This window comes from Neovison vison, chromosome 8, assembly GCF_020171115.1.
Source record: "Neovison vison isolate M4711 chromosome 8, ASM_NN_V1, whole genome shotgun sequence".
Taxonomy (NCBI): Eukaryota; Metazoa; Chordata; class Mammalia; order Carnivora; family Mustelidae; genus Neogale; species Neogale vison.
The window spans coordinates 142,225,448-142,245,193 of record NC_058098.1 but is presented as its reverse complement, the minus strand read 5'-3'; the positions used below and the strand labels follow the sequence as shown (position 1 = coordinate 142,245,193).

Genomic DNA, 19,746 nt, shown 5'->3' with positions numbered 1-19,746 from the left:
AGGGTAATCAGGTAACTTATAGAGTGAGTTAGGGAGTGTTCCCTCCTCTCTGATTTTTGGGTAAATGCTAAGAAGGATTGGTATTAGTTCTTTAAATGTATGATTAGTGAAGTCATCAGGCCCAGGGCTTTTGTTTTTGGGAGATTTTTGTTTTTGTTTTTGGGAGATTTTTGATTATTGATTCAATCTCCTTCCTAGTTCTAGGTCAGATTTTCCATTCTTCATGATGTAGTCTTTTTTTTTTTTTTAAAGATTTTATTTATTTATTTGACAGACAGAGATCACAAGCAGACAGAGAGGCAGGCAGAGAGAGGGAGAGGAGGAAGCTGGCTACCTGCAGAGCAGAGAGCCCGATGTGGGACTCGATCCCAGGACCCTGAGATCATGACCCGAGCCGAAGGCAGCGGCTTAACCCACTGAGCCACCCAGGTGCCCTTTCATGATGTAGTCTTGAGAAGTTTTGTGTTAAGAAATTTATCCAGACTGCTACTACATTTGTAATACTTAAATAAATTCATGATTATCATGATAATTTCTTACTGCATAAGGTATTGTATAGAAGTATGATTGTAAATGTTTGGATAATACTATCTCATGGGGTATCACACATCACCTTGCCCTTCCTTCCGTTGTTGAATGACTAGACTTCAACTCTCTGTCTGCAGTGAAAGTCCTCATACTGTGCACACATCTCTTCTTGGTTCCTTGGGGTAAATTCCCAGCAATAGAGTTTGTGGATCACTGGGTCCATAAGCACCTTCTCCTTTTGAGGAGACACAGGAAGGAAATTAGGTCAAAGTCTAAGCTACAAAGTGAGCAACAAGAATACTTGACTTAGGGGCGCCTGGGTGGCTCAGTGGGTTAAGCCGCTGCCTTCGGCTCGGGTCATGATCTCAGGGTCCTGGGATCGAGTCCCACATCGGGCTCTCTGCTCAGCGGGAGCCTGCTTCCCTCTCTCTCTCTGCCTGCCTCTCCATCTGCTTGTGATTTCTCTCTGTCAAATAAATAAATAAAATCTTAAAAAAAAAAAAAAAACTTGACTTAGGCAATTTTCTTGTTATTATTTTACTATTCCAGTTCTAGTTTTCCAGTAAATTATGTTTAATGGGTACAAAATTATGGATATAAATATAATTAGCTTTGTCCAGTAGCAATGTCTTAAATACAACTTTATTTATAGTAGTTTTACTTTTACTCTTAAGTTGTTCAGTTCTCATATGTGAATTTACCAACAGTATTTAAAATTTGATAAGCAGCTAACTTAAAACCATCATCAGCAAAATAATAGATTTAACATTTAGTGAAAATTTGCTCTGTGCCAGAAGTAGTGCTAAGCTCTTCATGTACATAATCTCATTAACTTAACAGAAACCTTAGCAAAGTGGGTACAGTGAGCTCTGATTGACAGATGAGCCACTGAAGGCACTGAGAGGTCCGATCCTGAAGTCGAAGAGGAAGCAGAGCTGAAACCTAAGCCTAGGCTGCTCCGATGAGCATTTATTGAGCATTTATTGAGTGTTTATATGAGCGTTTATTGCTCAGTATCAAGCAATGAAAGGTCTGAGCTATAAAAGTGAGAATTTGTACGAATGGCAAAATGAAGTCCCTGAAAGGTTTGTTATGTGTCCAAAAGGACACATAAGTCAGCTAGCTCGGACATAGCAGGGCCCATGCTCAGGAGTTCTCAGAACTGCTGTAACTGCACAAGAATAAGTACAAATTAGACAAGGGCAGACACTTTGGACTAAGCCATTAAACACATATTTTCCCTGCTCTGACTGAAAAAAGACCATGCTGCCTGAGGAAAAAATACGCTAGACTTTGGGCTCCCATCAGCTGTGGGAAACAGTGTGTCCACCGCAGCATCCTGCCCTCTCTAAATCTCTCTCTTACTCTACAACTCCCCTCCCCCCCCAATGGATCATAGACTTCTTTTTCCGAGATTATAACATCTTCCCAGGATACTATCTGGTTAGTCTGGTTCTCGGAGACCTGGTTTCTTGCCGGGCTCTATCCCTATGAGGTTTAGCTTCACAGGGATGAAAGGTCTAAAGGTGCATTGGGCACAAGCTCGCTGCGGTTCTCTGATCATCAGGGCATGGCGGTCAGTCCCCCGGCGACTGCTGACCCACCAGCAGCCCCTTTTGGTGTTCCCTGGCCCTCAAGCGGTGAAATGAGACCTGCCCCAGACCGCAAGAACCCTCCTGTCCGCCATCCACAGGCTGCTGTGTGGCACTCAACCACAACTCGGGAAAGGTCCATATACCTTGGAGCTGGCTTTAACATAAGAGATAAAATGGACCTCTCACTCCTCCAGAAAGTACTTTGTCTTTTGCCCAACTTTTGGAAATAGTGGAATTTTGGAAATACTTTCTCTTACACTTTTAGCATTCCTAACCTGACCCACTGCCCTGGTGAACGGGTCCCCGTTGCCTTGGTTACAGTAAAATTAGCAGACATTCCGGGTTTTTGGTTGGGTTTTTTTTTTTCCCCAACTCCCTGGGGCCTCGCCTCTGCCACCAGCCTGCTCTTCTCATGAGTCTCCGCCCCTGGTGGTCTGGGCTGGGCTGACCCATGGCTGGTCCCTGCTGTGTTCCCAGATTCTTTTTTACCCGATGCATAGCCTAGCCCTGTGGTGTGATGCGTCTCCGTTCCTTTCATAACCGTTTCCTTTCTGGTAAGAGTGCGTGCTCTGAGCAGACCTTAGAAAGTGAAGCAAAGTGGAAAGTTTCGAAACACGCCGAGGTCCCTTTAAGAATTCAAAGGACGTAGGACACCTGCTCCGGGGGTGGGGACCGCCGGGTCCCGCTGCCCTACCCCACTCCGGAAGTGCCAGCGTCCAGCGGTGACCCAAGGTAGCACTGGCGGGGAGGAGGCGGCTGATACCTGGGGCTGAACCAGCTCGGGAATTCCCGGCTCCTCCGCCCTGGGGCACAGACCGGGCTTTCCCGCGCCGCAGAGCCCCTCCGGGTTGCGCGGCGCCCTAGCGCGGTCCGCCCCGCGGTCCCCCCGGAGCCTGGCTGCTCCGCCGCGAGCGGGGGGCGGGAACCGGGCGCCCCGACCCTGCGGGAGGTGAGAGGCGGGGCGGGGAGGGAGGGAGGTAGGGGTGGAGCCCGGCGAGGAGGCGGTGCCGAACCCGGAGCTGTGCCGGGAAGGAGGTGAGGGCGCGCGGGGAGGAGCCGGGGGCGCGGTGGGTGGGGGGTGCTGGGGCGGGTCGCCGATAGGTGCGGACTCGGGTTAGCCAGACTCTGGACCTGGGCCGGCGGGCGCGGGCACCCTTCCTCACCCCGCGCGGACTTCGGAACTGGCCCAAGACGCGCAGGAGCCGCCGGCTGAGCGCGTTTCCACGGGACGCGGAGCACCGGCGGAGCCCCGAGGATGCGAGCCCTGCCAGCCCTGGACGCGCCCCAGAACGAGCGACTGCTGACCCGGGACCCCGCGGCCCTCAAGGTCCGGGACGCGGCGGGGCCAGCACGCAGGAGCGCCGTGGAGAGGCTGGCGGCCGACCGCGCCAAGTACGTGCGGGGCCCTCCGAGAGCCGGCGCGGGGCCCGCAGCCGCGGGCAGCAACCCCGGGGCGAGCGAAGGGACCGCGGACGATCCTCGGCCTCCGCCTCGCGTCGCCGGTGCCGTGGCGCGCAGGGCCATAGCTCGGAAGCCGCTGAGGCCCGACTCGCTCATCATCTACCGGCAGAAATGCGACTTCGTCCGAGGCCAGGGCGCGGACAGCTCCAGGGCGGGCCTGGTGAAGAAGCTCTTCCAAGGCCCAGGCAAGGACAAGACGTCGCTGCCCCCGGAGACGCCCCAAGTGGGAGAGGAGATCGGGGCCAGGCGAGAGGAGCCTGCCCCGTCCAAGCCCGGCTCTGCGGCGGCCTCCTCGGCCCCCGGCGTTCCCGCGCCCCCGGCGCGCCCAGCACCCTGTGGGACGCCCACCCCAGTGCCGGCTGCGCCCCGGGGCCCGGAGCTGCGAGGGTCGAGGCGCGGGGGGCTGCAGCGGTCGCAGTCAGACCTCAGTTCCCGCTACTCTGCGTCCTTGGCCGAATGGGACACCTTCTTCCAGTTCTGCGGCCTGGAACCGGAGGTCGTGGAAGCTCTCGGGAGGGAGAACTTCTCCGCGGGGTCGGACCGCGTCACACTCAAGGTCCGCAGCGTGAGCGTCGCCACCTCCGACAGCGGCTTCTCCCGGCAGAGCGGCAGCGACGCGGGGCTGCAGGAGGAAGGGCTGGCGGAGCAGGTGCCCAGCACCACCTCGGTGGTCGAGAGGAACGCCCGCATCATCAAGTGGCTGTACACCTGCAGGAAAGCCAGGGAGAAGCCGGGCCAGGCGCGGCAGGGCCCGGCGTGATCGCTCGCGCTCTGCGGAGACCTGGACCCCAGGTGTGCATCCGGAAAGCCTGGGTGGGGGGTGTCTGTGTGTGAGTGTCTGTGAGGGCTTGGTGAGTGTGGCCGAGCTGGATGGATCCAGCCCTCTGACGTTGCAAGGGACCCGAGATATGAAGACCCAGAGGCTCATGTGCCCAAGGGACCGCTGCTAGAAGAGCAGAAGGGCCATCAGTCCAGGTCCCCTGCAGGGATAGAACCCTTTCTTTTGAGTGTTTTGCTTCTAACTGCCTGGAAATGTAGTCTGAGAAGAGGAGAAGTTAGAGTTACAAAATGTTCAGAGAGCAGTTTGTACCCCTGCTGTGATTTCTTGCCTTGAAAATAGCCCGAGAGCCCTAGGGGCTGTGTGGATTGACTTGGGGGCATCCTGAGGTTGGATCAGAGCGTCCTGTCCCACCTGTAGCCCTAGAGTGGGAGGGACAACCCTGGTCCTGCAGGACAGAAGTCTCTGAGCTCCTTGCTGGAGGCCCTCATCAAAGCTGGCAGAGAGGGAGAACTTCTTTACAGAATTTACCAGTTTGGCATTCACACAGCAGCACAGGTTTCCGTGTGGCTGTGTTTTGTTTGAGTTGTCTTGAGAGCTTTCTACGGAGAGTCTTAGTTCACAAGAAGGAGCATCCGTTTGTTGAGCTGGGGCCTGATTCGGTGGTTAGTGGTGTTTTAGAACTCTGCAGGGCTATGATTCAGTGGTTTATGTACCTCATATGATCGTAGGGGGATAAATCTCTTCCCCCTGGACACCAGTAGCACAGGGTTGATCTCGAGTTCTTTTTCACTGAGGAACTGAGGAATGCTTATCCTTAGTGACCTCTACTCTTACTTCCAAGAACATGTGGAGAGGACAGTTTGGGGGTAGAGAAGGGAGAAGAGAAGGTACCTTTTTGGGGTTCTCATTTGGAACCAAGTATTTAAAATTACCCCATAATTTTTCTCTTTCCCTTCAATGACAACTTGCTATAGATTAAAACAAAATTCACAAGATGGAAGTATTTTGTCTGCCTCTGATATAAACTCATCAAGGACCCGGTATCAGTCTTCACAGTGGGGAGGATGCTGCAGGGGTGATTGCTCACAGCCCCCCAGCTGGAAGACTGAGTGGACAAAGGCCTAATTTCCTTTATCCATGGCCTAAGTACAGACTTGAAAATTAATAAGGAGAGATAGATTGGATTCAGAAGAATCATGACGTTTTTTCGTATAGTTTATTGAATATTGTATTTTCCACCAGCCTTAGAATCTATATAGGCAGTCAACATTCAAATTAAGAATAACAACACATTAGCTTGTGCTTTTCACAAACTGTTTTTTTGAAACTGAGGTGAATACACTCCCCCAAGCCACCATGAACGCCTCGGTGTCAAGGAGGAAAGTTGTGGGAACGGCATCGTTCTGGAGAGACGTGGTCCGGTAGACAGAGCACTAAAGTGGAGGGGCTGGGAGTGTCTTCCACTGGTAATCCCTCCTCTACCTTAGCCTCCCATTGTCCGTCCAATGAAGGCAGAGAGGCAGATAGTTTCCAACCTCTATTCTTTTCAATTCTGTATAGTTAATAATCTGTGTATCTGTGTTTTATGATTGGAACCTGGGAAAGGAAAACAGAAGACCATTTTCTTTTTTTTTTTTAAGATTTTGTTTATATATTTGAGAGACAGAGATCACAAGTAGGCAGAGAGGCAGTCAGAGGGGGAAGCAGGCTCCCTGCTGAGCAGAGAGCCTGATGTAGGGATTGATCCCAGGACCCTGGGATCATGACCTGAGGTGAAGGCAGAGGCTTTAACCCACGGAGCCACCCAGGCGCCCCAGAAGACCATTTTCTATCGGATATGTAAACAGCGAACTTAAACTAAGTTCCCTTCAGGTTCCCAGCTTTGTGCTGTACTTTTCTCACAAGGGGGAGGTAGAATTGGTATAAATAGTACCAAGGTAATGAGATGCTGCACAAAGAAAACAAATTAAATCCTGACAGCGTGAAAACCAACACTCTCCCTTCTGACCCCTCCAGACCCAGACACACCACCCTCTTCTCCAGGCTCCAGTGGCAAAGCGGGGACCTGCCAGAGAATTTAAGGTTCCCTCTAGGAATTAGCCCTCTGAAGCCCCTTTTAGGTTTGAGCCCAAGAAGAATCAAGAAGTTGGGTTAGGTTATGAGAACGTACACTTTTATGACAAAGGTAAGTAGTTGAGGCCAGAGGAACAGTGACAGAAGGGTTAGGAAACCGCCAGCATGAATCTTTGCGGGAGAGTAGAGGTTTCCCTCTCCCTTATTCCCACTGGTTCCAGCGGAAGACAGTGTCCTCTGCCTTCTGAGCGGTTTGTTTTTGCTCAGAGAAGGGAGAAGATGTGACCCGGAGCCCGCTGCTGCGTGTGTGTCTTCGTCTGTCACCAGCACTGTTAACATCTGCGTCACAGATTTGCTCCATTAAATCCCTTGTCCGCCTTCTTTGAAATTCATTACAAGAGGCCCAACGGCTGGCTCCTTCCATGGTCCTGGAGGAAGTGAGCGCCCCTGGGCTTCGTGCAGCTCAGTGGGACCGTGTGATGTTGGCAGGGCCACAGACACTCAACTCAGCACAGCCGGTGGCCGTCGCTTCGGGGGAGAAGCCGGCAGAGAGAGCAGCCGAAGCAGAGTGCGGCAGCCGCCACCTCCCCTGGCGAGGGTCAGCTCGAACAGAAAGGCAGCTGACCTGTCCTCACAGGGGGTTTCATAACTTCTGGAAGCTGTGGAAGCAAGAATTCAAGAGAGTAGTTTTCCTTTAGTGTATCACAATATTTGTGCCAGAATCCATATATATTCATTTTAGGATTCTATGAAAATTTCAGAAAATCTGACATGAACAGATGTGTACTTTCTAAGTGGAAAGGAAAACAAATATATTTTATATAGAGGCCTTTGTTCCTTGGGTGAATGGAGATAAATTAAAATAAAAATAGCCCATCCAAAATTAAATAAGTTCAAACTCATGTAAAGTAAAAAAGCATGTTTTTCAAAACTGATGCTCTCCGGGCTAGAGAATAGCTCAGAGGCTGTGTGCAAGCCCACCGGGGGTCCATGAGTGGTAGTTCCTGGGGGATCGTGGCGTTCTGCACCCCCGTGCGTGATGCTGAGGACTCACCTCCACTGCTGGGCGAGTTTTCTCTGTCCTTCGGTTCATTTCAACAGTGGGGCTGCCTGGATTTAGTCTCTCTGGTGCCCTGTCTTTGCCGTAGAATATAGAAGTTACTGATGTTAGTGTTATTGCAAAAGAATAGCAACGTGTTCTTTGGGCTAATTAGGGATGAATGTTGTTCAATTTCACGGCAAAAAGCTCGGATATTCTCACATTTCTCATTTCTCTTAGATACAAGACGGAGCACCCGTAGACACGCCCTATTAGCTGGTGGGGTAGAGCGTGTCTCATTGCTTGCAAAGAGGCCGTGGGGGATAGGACAAGCTGTGATGCTCCTGACTTTCTGCTCCTTTCACTGGGACTAGCTGAGAGGCTCTCCAGTCGCCATGTGGGAGTGCGCTTAGGGGAACCAGCGGCTGGAGCGGCTAGAAGGCCGCTCTGCTCTGTCTTCAGGCGGGCCCCTGGGCCTTTCAGAGAGATTTGTGTGTGGAAAAGGTGGAACCCGTTAGCCTTCTCATATGTATTTGGACTGCCTGCCTCGTTTTCCCGTGTTGTCCCGCTCTGCTCTCATGAGCCGTGGCCTGGCCTACGAGAAAGATCACTTTTCTCACGGTCCCGTGAGTTGGAGGCAAACGGAAACTTCAAAAGTCCAGAAAAAGGCCTCAGGGAGATGGATGTTTCTTCTGCTGCAGAAACCAGATAGCTGTCTTTGCTAAGGCTACTGACTTCTTTTCAGAATTTAAAATGCAGTAGGTACCACAGAAGCAGACTGTGGGGACCAGACTTTGTGGTACAACCTTGGCCTAGACTGACGCGTTGGTTCACTGCTTTTTCCTTACTCCGCAGGAAGCGAGGCTTCCAGACTGTGGGGGCTCCGTGAAGCATGTCCTGGATGACTGGGGACCCGGGGCCATCCTCAGTGCCACAGGACTTGTCCCGTGCACCCAGGGGACCACACGATTGCTGCTTTCCTGGGAATGAAGCACCCACTGAAGAGACGTACAGAGTTCAGAAGGTTTGAGATGCGGTGGAGAAAGAGGACCTTGGAACCTGGGAATCAGCTGAGTTGTAGCTGTTAAGACAGCTGGAGCTCGGGGAGGTTGTTTCTTGTTTGAGGCGGATCTGGTCTTGCTCCCAGAGGGCAGCAGAGGAGGGAAGGCTTCTTGGAAATTTTTCAGGGCTCTCTGTTTGACTGGCTTGGTGACAAAGAGGTACCGCAATGCATTGTAATGATATTTAAATTGATTCAAAAAAGAAAAAGAAGTCCAAGAGTAGGAAAGCCAAGCACGGATACCATAGCATTTACTGCTTTTCATCAGTCTGGGCTGTTGGGCTCCAATTAAACCAAAGTTCTGTAGCCGTGAGAAGGTGTATTGTACTTCAGCAGTGTGGGTAGAGCGGAGAGCAAACACAGTCACATGCTCTCATGGACACCTCCGTTCTGAGCATCACTGCCACCAAAACTGCAGAACGTACTCTTAAAGTAATTTTAGTACTGCCACTCCCATTGGGTTGTGGACGTGTGGATGTGCCGTTGGAAGGGAAGTTGGAGTTGATATTGCTAAAAATGCCTTTTGGGGAGCTGGCAGGAGACCTAGGAGCTCCCTTCCCTGGCAGCATGGCCTCCACAGGGCTCTGGTTCCCCAACTGCCCGAAGCAGGGAGAGCCCAGGGTCCTCACAGCACACCCTGCCCATCTGTCTAACCCCCACCTCTGCAGATCACACAGTCATCTCCGGTTTGGCACCCGCTCACCCTTTTCTGCCCAGGATGCGTCTGAGATGAGGGGCAGCCTCAGGGCACCTGGCTTCTCCAGGATCAGAACCCTGTGGGCAGGGAGTTACTGACCCTCGCCCACTCCTCACACCCAGACCACGTAGATTTCAGATTCAGAGCCTGTGGAGAGAAACTTTGTATCCATGATGACAACCGGGAAGACTTTGTAACCCAGCTGACTCTTCCGAAGCCTGCTGTGTTTTAATGAAGTACATGTCCTCAGGAGCAACATTATTACGGAGAAGAGTGTGGAGGGGAGAAAGATGGTTTCTCAGTGGTAGAACATTTTATAAACCAATGTATTTCGATATGTTCATGTACATGTTTAATATTGTGTTCTATTTTTGTAACTTCTACTGTGAGGGGGTCTTTATTTTATTTTTTTTGCAGTTACTGGTCATTAGTTTGCTTTAACATCATATGGTTTTAGTTTTTATCAGTTTTCCATCATTTTCTCCGCGCTTGTGTTTGTGTGTGTCGTTTCACTGGACGTCCCACTCCTGTCTGTAAGCATTGTGCTCCCTGCTTTCTGTACCACAGTGATTTGTTTTCAAATAAGTCACACGTAGGGATTTTTGGAGCTTCTGTTGGCCCACGGATGTACCTTTCTCATTGTAGACTATTTAAAGACAACAGATCCATGCTTTAAGAATTTCCCCCAGTTGTTCCTCTCAAAAGGCTGCTATTTTAGGGTTCAATCGATTGCAGTTAGTTTAAAAACATAATGTCAAAGATGAGAGTTTTTTTTTAAAGGGTCTCTACATACACCCATTCCCTTACTTAAGGTGTTGCATTAATTGTACATGTCAATGCTTCGGGCAAACCTGTTTTGTGCCTTTCTACTGTCAAAGTAGGGTGAACTAGAACTTCCATCCTATTTGCCTTAGATCGGAATGGTGCAGACTCATAATTCATGTAACAGATAAACGTATATATAGACAAGCTGGTTGTGTTTAAAAACACCAAAAGCTTCTGGAAGCATCTTTGTGTCCGTGGAGGTACGGGGAGGAATTCAGCCACAGGGAGTTCAGAAGCAGATCTCAGAGGTGGCTGTGAAGAGGAGGAACAGGGTGTCCCCGGGCTCCAACAGGACCAGGGATGCTCCCCTTCCTTCACTAAGATTTGTGCCTCAGGGTCAGGTCCCAGGTGAGTGGGTGCAGGTGAGAAGTCCCTTCTTAATCCAGGATGACCCCAGTTTGCTGAGTGACTTTGAGAACATCCAACTTTGAAGCTTGGTCTGAAAACAAATCTTGTAATTGTTTTTCCCAAGAATAGCAATGGTTACTGCTATGAAGTAGTTTCATTTGTTCATGAAAGAATAGCATGTAAAGTAATATGATTAAACACAATGAAAAGAAAGAGTTATTGATAAAGCGAGGAAAACAGCTCGATAGTGTCTATTTCTCTAATATATGGCTACAGATAAGCCGTGCCTCTGAGAGGTATTTGTGTTACTGTAAAGTTTCCTCGTAGTGTGTATACCTATTAAACCACTGGTCACTGGCCCTGAAGGAAGAAGGCTTTATTAAACGTTGCCCTTTGCAGTAGGTTCAGAGTTCAGTGCCGTGGTCACGGTTGGTGACGCCACAGAACATCGCGCCCAGGCGATTGCTGCGGTCGCCTCATAAGCACTACCTTGCTACAGTGCAATGGTATGCGTTCTGTATTAAAGAAGTGAAGTATTTTTTTCGTTTATTCCTGGTTATGGACCCATGACAGAGACACTGAAGCTAGAGTGTGCATATTGTAGCCACTCACGTCTCCTGTGGTCTCCCTTTCTCCCCGATGTCAGATTATCAGCTGAAATGAGGACGCACCGTAGGCCGGTCGGGTGTAGGCAAGTCAGAGGGCGTGGAAGTCTCCGGCTCTCCCCGCAGAGCGAACGCAGTCAAAACAGTCTGGGATATTTAGCACACTGTCTTTCTTTGTTTCATCAGTCTTTTGCTTCATAACACTTTTTACCCATCTTTATTAATATCATATTGGAAAGTGGCACAAAGACAAATAAGAAAGCACAGTTTATAAGCTTTCATGTTAGTTAATTCATCAGAGTTCGAAGAGTTTGAAGGCAAACTCTGTGAACACCAAGTTTGCTCTCAGCATCTGCTCAGACTGGAGACGCAGGAGCGGGGCAGGAAGGGCGGCTGGATCCCTAAACCCAGCCGTGCTGAGGTCAACTGGCTTCCTTTTCAGTCCCTCCGTGGCTTCTGCCCAAACCTAGGCCAGCCTCTAAAGACAGGCATTCTTTGGAGAAGAAATGAACCGCTCTGCATTTCCATGAAGACAATGGACAACCCCCCGCCCCAGGCACCCTAGGAGTGGTCTTGGGTAGCTCTAGAAACTGTCCCATCTCACAGCAGCTGCCAGGTCCTTCCTTCAGGTAAACCTGAGTTCTTACCTTTCAGTTACCCTTTGTGAAAATTCAGCAAAACAGAGGCAACACTTAAAGTGAGGTGTTTAAACTTCGCTTGCATTTTGAGTAATGAGATAGATTTATGTATTTGAACGTTCCATGTCGGAAACACTGAACAAGAAGGAAATTGAGTTCTCAAGCAAGCTTATCCTTCGGGCCACAGAAGTATCAGGGAACAGTGCAGAGAGAAAATGCAGACACACCAGAATATGTGTTCCTACCCAGTGATACTTTCTTCATTACGTCTGCTACAATACCCAAATTCTTCCATTGTTGTCAACATGTTATCTCCTCGAAAACTATCATAAAATTAGAATTCTATCTGAAAGGGAGAATGTATTAAACCATTGATACCTATTCATCTTTAGGTCAAAATGGAATATTAATTTCCTTAGAAAAAGTAATTAGTAATTAATGAGTTAATTGCTAATTGGTTTCCTGAACCATACGAACCGAAATGGAAAGACCTGGATTTTGGTCTCAGTGTAACCTGAGGTATGGTCAGTTTTTAGCTTAAGTAGGACTCTTAGGTACAAGTGCCAGAACAGGACGTCGCACGGCAAGCTGACCCGTGTTCTGCTGTCCACCTGCTGGTGGTATGGGAACATCTGTGCTCCTGAGCTGTGCTGACGGCCATCGAGGACAGCCCTCTCCGACAACAAACACAATTCACCCACCCACATTTCCTGAGGAGCCGAATGCTGCATGAGGCACCAGGGAGTCCCCAAGCTCCTGCCACGATGGGCTGACATTCTTGGAGGGGTCAGATGTCCCATAAGGACGGAGAGATGGATAGATAGGTAGATGCACAGACGAAGTACATGACAGACAGACAGATGACAAAGACACACTGAAGGAAGGGAAGGAGCGACAGAGGGAGGGAGAAAAGGAGAGAAAGGAAATAGACGGACTGAGTGGCACTCTGACCCTAATTTATAAATTTCGGTGTGACCATTCTGGTTATGGTTTCTGTGTGGTGGCCCGACTGTCTGGACCACAAATGGAACTCAAACGTCCAAATCATATTAAAAGAAGCAAGCAAGAGAGAAGGGAAGCCTGCCGATTGTAAATGACACTTTCCCCCGAGAGGTTCATTTTAATCCCCGAAGACCCTTCACCCGGATGGCCACTAGCAGGTCTTGCTCACCGGGTGTCACGGCGGTGGAAGTCTAAACCGACGACCAGTGGTAACTGATGAGCTGACAAACACTGCACGTGGGACTTGGGTTGGTCTGTGTCCGGTCGGAAGCTTGTCGGTGAGGGTCTGCGAGCCTTCCCTTGGCTTTGAGAGGAAGTCTGCTTCACGGAGGGACAGAATTAAAAAAAAAAAAAAAAAAAAAAGCCACACAGCAAATAAGCAGGACCTGCAAGCCAGAGCAGGTGGGTCCCAGAGAAGTGGCCGTGTTTCCTCTGAACAGTGTCTGGAGCATCTCTGGGGCGGTGGAGCTGAACAGAAGGCTGGGCAGAGCCAGGCTAACATTGCCAGCCCTTCAGGGTCCTGTTCCTTCCGAGGCTGCAAGTCGGGACGGCAGCCTCCGCAGCTCAGAAAGGAAGCACGTCCCAGGTGCCTGAGGGCACGCTCACACTGTTTCCCGGGGAGGCACGTAGGGGGTGCTGACAAGAGGAGGTTCACATGGGACAGAGCACTGGGTCAGGAGCACGGAGGGCAAAGCCGGATGGGATGCTGGAGATCACATGCGTCCACCCTCCCAAGTCCCTGGGGTACTCAACACCCCAGCTCACAGAGCTGCCTGGTGTGCGGGGTCCTGACACGTGGACCCCTCCTCCTCTGTCCAGGGTTCGTTCTGAGCTCTGCCCAGTGCATTTTCAGGTGAGAGTTAGTAAGGTGAGCCGCTGGTCCTGTTTCCCCCTCTTCCTGGTGTAAACACTGAGTTCATTTGCTGGGAGGGATTTCAGTCTGCAGTAAGTTGGGGAGGTCGGACACCCTAAGACAGTAAGCCTTTACTAAGCCACGTGTGGCTGCCACATTTCGTTTCACTTCAGCTCCCACCCTGAGGACACTGAGGTCAGATTAGGGCAGCTTAGGGTGTTTCCTGCATAGTGGGGAAGATGATACCTTTGGGACTGGGGAGGTCCAGAAGGCTCTCTGAGGGGAAGGAACCTGGAGCCCTGTTTTAGCCCTGCACCTGGGAGGACCTGGCTCTGCAGGAAGAAGCTTGTCCCCTCAGATCAGGAGCGAAGCCAGCACTTCCCAGGCTTCTTCAGTAGTGGGGATGGGACCAAGAGCTTTAATGTGAGTCTCCCAGTCAACCCTCAGACCATCTGTGATGCTCGTCATCTCACAGAGGAGGGAACTAAAGTGGGGAGGGTTAGTAGAAGCCTGGGTCGAAGAACTCATAGCTTGGAGAAGTGAGAGTCTGAACTCAAATCTACCTGGCTCTCATGTGTATGCACCAAGCTGTTTTTAAGAAGTAAATGCCAACCAGAATGTTTAAAAGATTGCATCATTTCTCAGAGGCATAGACTGATTCAACAGGTCAAAACCTAAGCAGGTTTCTGATCCAAGATGCCACTCCCCGGTTACCCGATTACCATCTGCTGATGACTCAGGCAAGGCTGGGTTGCCTCGTGGATGAACACAGGGTTCCCACGTCCCAGATCTTAAAGCAGTGTGCGGACATTGACATCACAGGAAATGCTCTCATGACTTAGTTTATGCTGGGGATTTCACAGAAGATCACATGTGCTTTAAAAAGAGGACAATGAGGAAAATCAGAGGGATGGGAACAAGGTAGACCAGAAGAGCTCAGACCAGCACTGGACAGGGCCTTGCAGGGGCTGACCTGCTGGGTGGGGTGCGGGTCACTTGCTGCCCCGTGGACCCCACTACAGGGCTGTGAGTCCACAGCACTTGTGTACCAGGGAATTCTGAGGCTGGATCAGAAGTTCAAGACCTTCTAGATCACCACAGACAAGTCTGGAAGAACTGTGATTATTTTGGTAGCTAACCATTGACTTTTAGGTCAATGGAAAATGACCACAGTTTTAAAAATCAGAGAGAGTCCTTTAAATTTACTTTGAAATACTAGAAAGTTTGGCCCATCTTTGGGTGATTTTTTCAGCAGTAGTAAAAGAAAAGGCTAAGATATGCACACTCAAAACATCAACTTGCAGCCTCTTGGGTGCGTTTCTAGGCCCCACAAATATTAGTCTTTTCGAGGTGAGACGTACGGGTGAGGACCCCCCCCCACGCAGGGGCCGGTGAAGGCAGCATGACTCACGTTTGCTGCTGGCTCAGGGCTGGGCTGAGGGAAAAGCTGCGACTTGAAGATCGCAGGAAGCTGTTGCCTGCTCTGCTGACGTCGCTCAGGGTTGCTCACCTAAGGCCACCGTGGCCACAGGGCGCGCTCCTGTAGTCAACACCATAACCGTGCGGCGGCCTGTGATGTCAGGGCCCCTGCCAGAGAGCTACAGCGCTTTCTCCGAGGAGGAATGTGTTCTAACAGAAATGCATCTGCACGCGCAGCAGCGTCGGTGCTCACTGGAGTAACGGCCCGAGGAGGCCAAGTGCCTTAGCAGCACGGAGCTGCCACGTGGCCTTCGGAGCTGACGGACGTGGAGGAGATAGCCTGCGAGCATCAGATGGGGAAGAGCGTATTTAAAGGCACTGAGTGTGGAGGAAGCACCCAGGCTCGGTCGCTGTTGGTTTCCTCATCATCCGTCCCCTAAGAGTTCGATACGTTTGTCATTCACTGATTTGTCTAAAGTGCGTGTAAACCAGTTTACGTGGTCAAGCTGCTGTTGCTTGTGTGACAATTCATACTTTTTCTTTTCTGGAGGCCTCCAGCTCTCACAGCTCTGCACTTCATGGCTCTGGGTGTGCTGGCCAGCTCTGTCGTGCCCTACACAGAGACTGCGTTCAGCACAGGACTCAGTGGTGTCTAGAAAGTCCCCTCACCACCGTGGGTCAGTGAGTCAAGTGAGGGTAGGCTAGAGCTTGAAGACAGAAATCAGAAAGAAACACCTGATTTCTTGTTGCTGGTGTTTCCAGCTGGAGAAGGCACCCCAGCGGCACCCAGGAATTCTGGAGAAGCGTCGCAGAACTTGCCGACTGTGTGCTTAGGAATCGCGAAGTCCCACGTGGGTGCTGATGGCAAATGGCAAAGTAACAAAATCTCGTTCTCGTTTAGAAGTTTAAGGTTGACCAGGCTCTCTTATACTAGTTTCTCATTGGGTCTTTACAAACATCTTTGAGGCAGTCAGGGGAAGTGTCACCACTGCTTCTGTTCCATAGAAGAGATCAAGAGTCAAAGTACCTGCCCAGCCTCACACGGCCAGTTGGTGACACACCTGAGCGGGGTGGTTGGAGGGGCCAGAAAGACGTCATCAGCTTCACTTCCTTGTCAGGCTCTCCCCGAGGCTCATTCAAGAGCTTAATGGGGGCAGCTCTGGTTTGTGTTTCGTGTTTGTGTTTGAGTTTTCCTAAAGCTTTCTGTCTAAAATTCCTGTATCTTTCTCATGAGATTGCCCCCTAAGGCTTTGTCCAGTCCAATGAGAGACCCAAATAAATTTTTAAACTCATCCTATCACGTGAGACCTGGCGTGTGAGGAATGCAGTGTGTGTGCCTATGTCTGTGTGTGCGCTGGTTTGACAGGACCTCTTGACTGCTCTGACCGGCCCCGCGTGCCCGCAGCAGCCCGTGTCTCCTGCCCAGAAGCAGCTCTTCACTCTTCGTGGGAGGGAAACTTACGCTGAGTTCTCTGAAGCCTAGATGACCCCTTGCATTTGCAGAACATGTTTACAAGGTTCCTCCTACACACAGTTGCCTCATTTGGAGTGCCACTACCCTACAGCATAGGGAGTATACAAATGGTCATGCTTGTTTTCAGGCAGACTCAGGGAAAACAAACAAACAAAAAGAGACCAACTGTCTGCTCATTGCCGCATTATCTCTTCCTATCCTCTGATCCACCCAACAGTCTTTGTAACCAAAGTTCTCGGGTACTTATCTGGTGTTTCATTTTATTTTGTTTTTCTAGTTCTTCATAATAGATCATATTTTATATTCAGAAGTTTTAGAATAAATACTATAAAATGCATAATATTGCATGAGAGCTTATAGTATGAAACTCAGCTCTTCATAGGTGAAAAGTTTATTCCTACTCTGACACCCCTTCATTTCTGACCTTTCCTGTTCACAGACAAGTAGAACACTTGAGTATAAAAACTGTTCAAAGACATTGTCACTAATCAGAAGATTTCAAAGTCATCTTCCTACCGCGGCCCCCTGGCTTCGGTGGAAGCCCCCTACCTTGTAAGGTATGCATCCCCAGGATGAAACCGCCAGGCAGAGGCGGAGGGAGTCAAGTAGGCCAGGCGTCCAGCCGGACCTGATGGCTCCGAGGAACGTATTCCGGTTTCAAGGTCGATTCAGACTCTGGGGACGTGAGGGAGTTGTTGCTTCTGCTTAAGACGGGACCTCTTACCTACACAAATGGTCTCTGTTGTACCTCCGGGATAAAAGGTTAAAGCACAGATTTAAGTTCAGCAGCTGCAAAGGACGCCACAGACGAGAGGGTGAGATGGCAGGGCCGTCAAGGTCAGCTGTGCACAGCCTCGGTCTACAGGGGAGGAACCCGAGCCCCAGGCTTATCTTCGGCGACTCTCAGCCCCTCCTCCTGGGTCCGCTCCCAGGGCATGGTCCCGGCCACTCCCTGCATGTCCTCCTCATTAGAAACATCCTGGAATCGATGATTGAGAACTCTTTCAGTAACTGAATGAAAACTTCACGTTTCAGAACAAAAACAACTCACCTTACTGTCTAGAGCAAGAGAACACGCTCACTGGTCATTAAAAACAGAAGTGGGGTGTCTGAAGGAAAGTGCAGGTAACATCTGCAGAGACCTGGTTCCGGGTTAATGTGTAACTCGCTGGGTCGCTGTGTCTCTCCAAAGGTGACCCTGCAGGGTTGACTCAGAATGGTCTTACCTTTGCATCTCTGGAACGATCTCTTCCGCGTCCCTGCCCCAGCTTTCTGCAGGGTTGAAAGCCTCCCGGCTCCTCAGCGAACCCCTCACCCCAGAGTCAGCAGCTTGGCCTCCTTCTGGGTAGCTTGGAGCATGTCTAAGTCTTTTCCTGCATGAAGTGACCTTCTCTGCACCACCATTTCCTGCTTATGGCCCCTCTCTTCATAAGGGAGTGACTGAGAAAGGAAAACAGCTCAGTAGAGGCTGCCAGGAGGAGGAAACAGCATGTAGGAGAATCCTGGGATGGAAAGAATTCGATCCGCGAAACTGTGAAAGAGGCTACGGTGACCAGAACACAGGGGGGGACAGGGAGATCGGTGGGGAAGATGGTTGCAGAAAAGTAGGGGAAGGATGTGAGGGCCATCTGGCTGCAGCAGCTGCCACCCCACCATCAGCCGGGTTGGTTCCACTGATCTGGCTGTAGGCAGGGGTCCCCTTCTTCCCTCAGCGCTCAGCGTGAGCCCCTTGTGAAGCTCTGTGCTGTTCCAAGCCAGTGACCTTCCCCGCTCTCCAGTCCAGTGCAAGTGAGTCACCGTACTCCCCCGTTAGAGCCTTCAGACGCCCTCTCAAGGTCTATCCGCGGGAGGACATGGGGTGGTCAAGCTTCCATAACTCAAGACGTGCCCAGATGAGGCACTGCTGGCGCAGTCTGCCTCCCCGCAGCCCCCCAAAAGGGTGAAAGCCAGAGTGCTATGCACTGTAGTCTTCAGACCCAGTGAGCAGTATAGATTTTTCTTCTTAAATGCAGTGGGAGAAGCTGTTTATAATTCTAAGGAGGGTCCAGCAAAGAAGAGGCAGGAGACTTCAGAAAGGAGGCAGAAAGCCAAGACCACAGACATTTTGTTTTCATTTTTATCCTAGGGAGGAGGGGCGCTCAGTAAAGTTAGGGCTCCAGGTATCAGCCTGGACAAGGGAGTGCCCACTAAGATATTTTTAGAAGGACTTTTTAAAAAAGATATTTTTTAGAAAGACTCTTAATGTGTTATTGGAGTTTGGTGTTATTTGGGAAAGAAGGAAAACAGGGCAGGTGATGCCGGCAAAGAGGGAGGCGGGTGAGGGTAGGTTGGCCATGGCAGGTGGGAGAAACAAGCCTGGTTGCCACTGATGGGTTAGCTGGTAGAGAAGAAGGTGCTTGAGACAAGGGGATGAACAGAAGGAACAGGGACCTCAGAGGGTGTGCGGGACAGAGCCAGACATCCAAGGAGGCCCTGCTATGTCCCTTCCTCCTGTGAGGCAGTGGCTGCTGCGTCCTCATGTCAGCCCCCTTGCTCGAGCCCGCCAGCGGCGGCAGGCCCGCAGTCAGTGGTGATAACCTGACCAGCGATGCGCTGACTCTCCCAGACTTGCTTCCCCGACTCGCTTTCATCCGTTTCCCGCCTCATCCGTACCATAGGACAATGTTTATGTTGGAATGAGAGATGCCACATCACAGAGGAAGTGGAGAGAGTCCTGGTGCATATTCTTGCTGCAGAGCCAGAGAAATATTTACTTTTATTAAAGGCACAACATAACCAAAAAATAATTTTCCCTCAAACACTGTCTCAGTGGATCATGGGACATTAGAACGAGACAGGACCTTAAGGGTTCTCTAGCCTAATACCCACACTGTATAGAAGGGGACACTGAGGGCTAAGAAATCAGAGAAATTCCCTGAGGTTCAATTTCCCAAGGCACGGAATGAGCCAGCGGTGGAGAAATAAGCTACCATAAGCTATCTGTAAGATAAGATTTCCAGGGGCGCCTGGGTGGCTCAGTGAGTTAAACCCTCTGCCTTTTGCTCGGGTCATGATCCCTGGGTTCGAGCCCCGCATCGGGCTCTCTGCTCTGCAGGGAGCCTGCTTCCTCCTCTCTCTCTGCCTGCCTCTCTGCCTGCTTGTGATCTCTGTCTGTCAAATAAACAAATAAAATCTTTAAAAAAAAGATGGTAAGATTTCCAGCTCGTGCACTTTCTCATCACCCCAGTTTGCTTAACTGAGGCAGATCGTATAAGGGACTCCCCACCAGCCCACTCAGCGCAGCCTGAGGAATGCAGGTGCCTTCTCATGCTGAAGTAGCCTTCCTAAATGCACTTCACCCCTCCCACC

General features: G+C 50.5%; 1 protein-coding gene across 2 annotated transcripts; it reads left to right on the top strand.

Annotated features, from left to right (window-relative positions):
• Positions 1–3,249: 3,249 nt before the first annotated feature.
• Positions 3,250–16,216, top strand: FAM110C (family with sequence similarity 110 member C). Of its 2 annotated transcripts, none has more exons than XM_044262137.1 (2): positions 3,250–4,376; positions 8,333–16,216. In XM_044262137.1, exon 1 carries the CDS (start codon positions 3,379–3,381, stop codon positions 4,342–4,344), a length of 966 nt encoding a protein of 321 aa, XP_044118072.1. In that variant the 5' UTR covers positions 3,250–3,378; the 3' UTR covers positions 4,345–4,376; positions 8,333–16,216. The 2 variants fall into 2 exon arrangements, with proteins under 2 accessions (XP_044118072.1, XP_044118073.1); XM_044262138.1 differs by having other exon boundaries at positions 7,718–16,216.
• Positions 16,217–19,746: the final 3,530 nt, after the last annotated feature.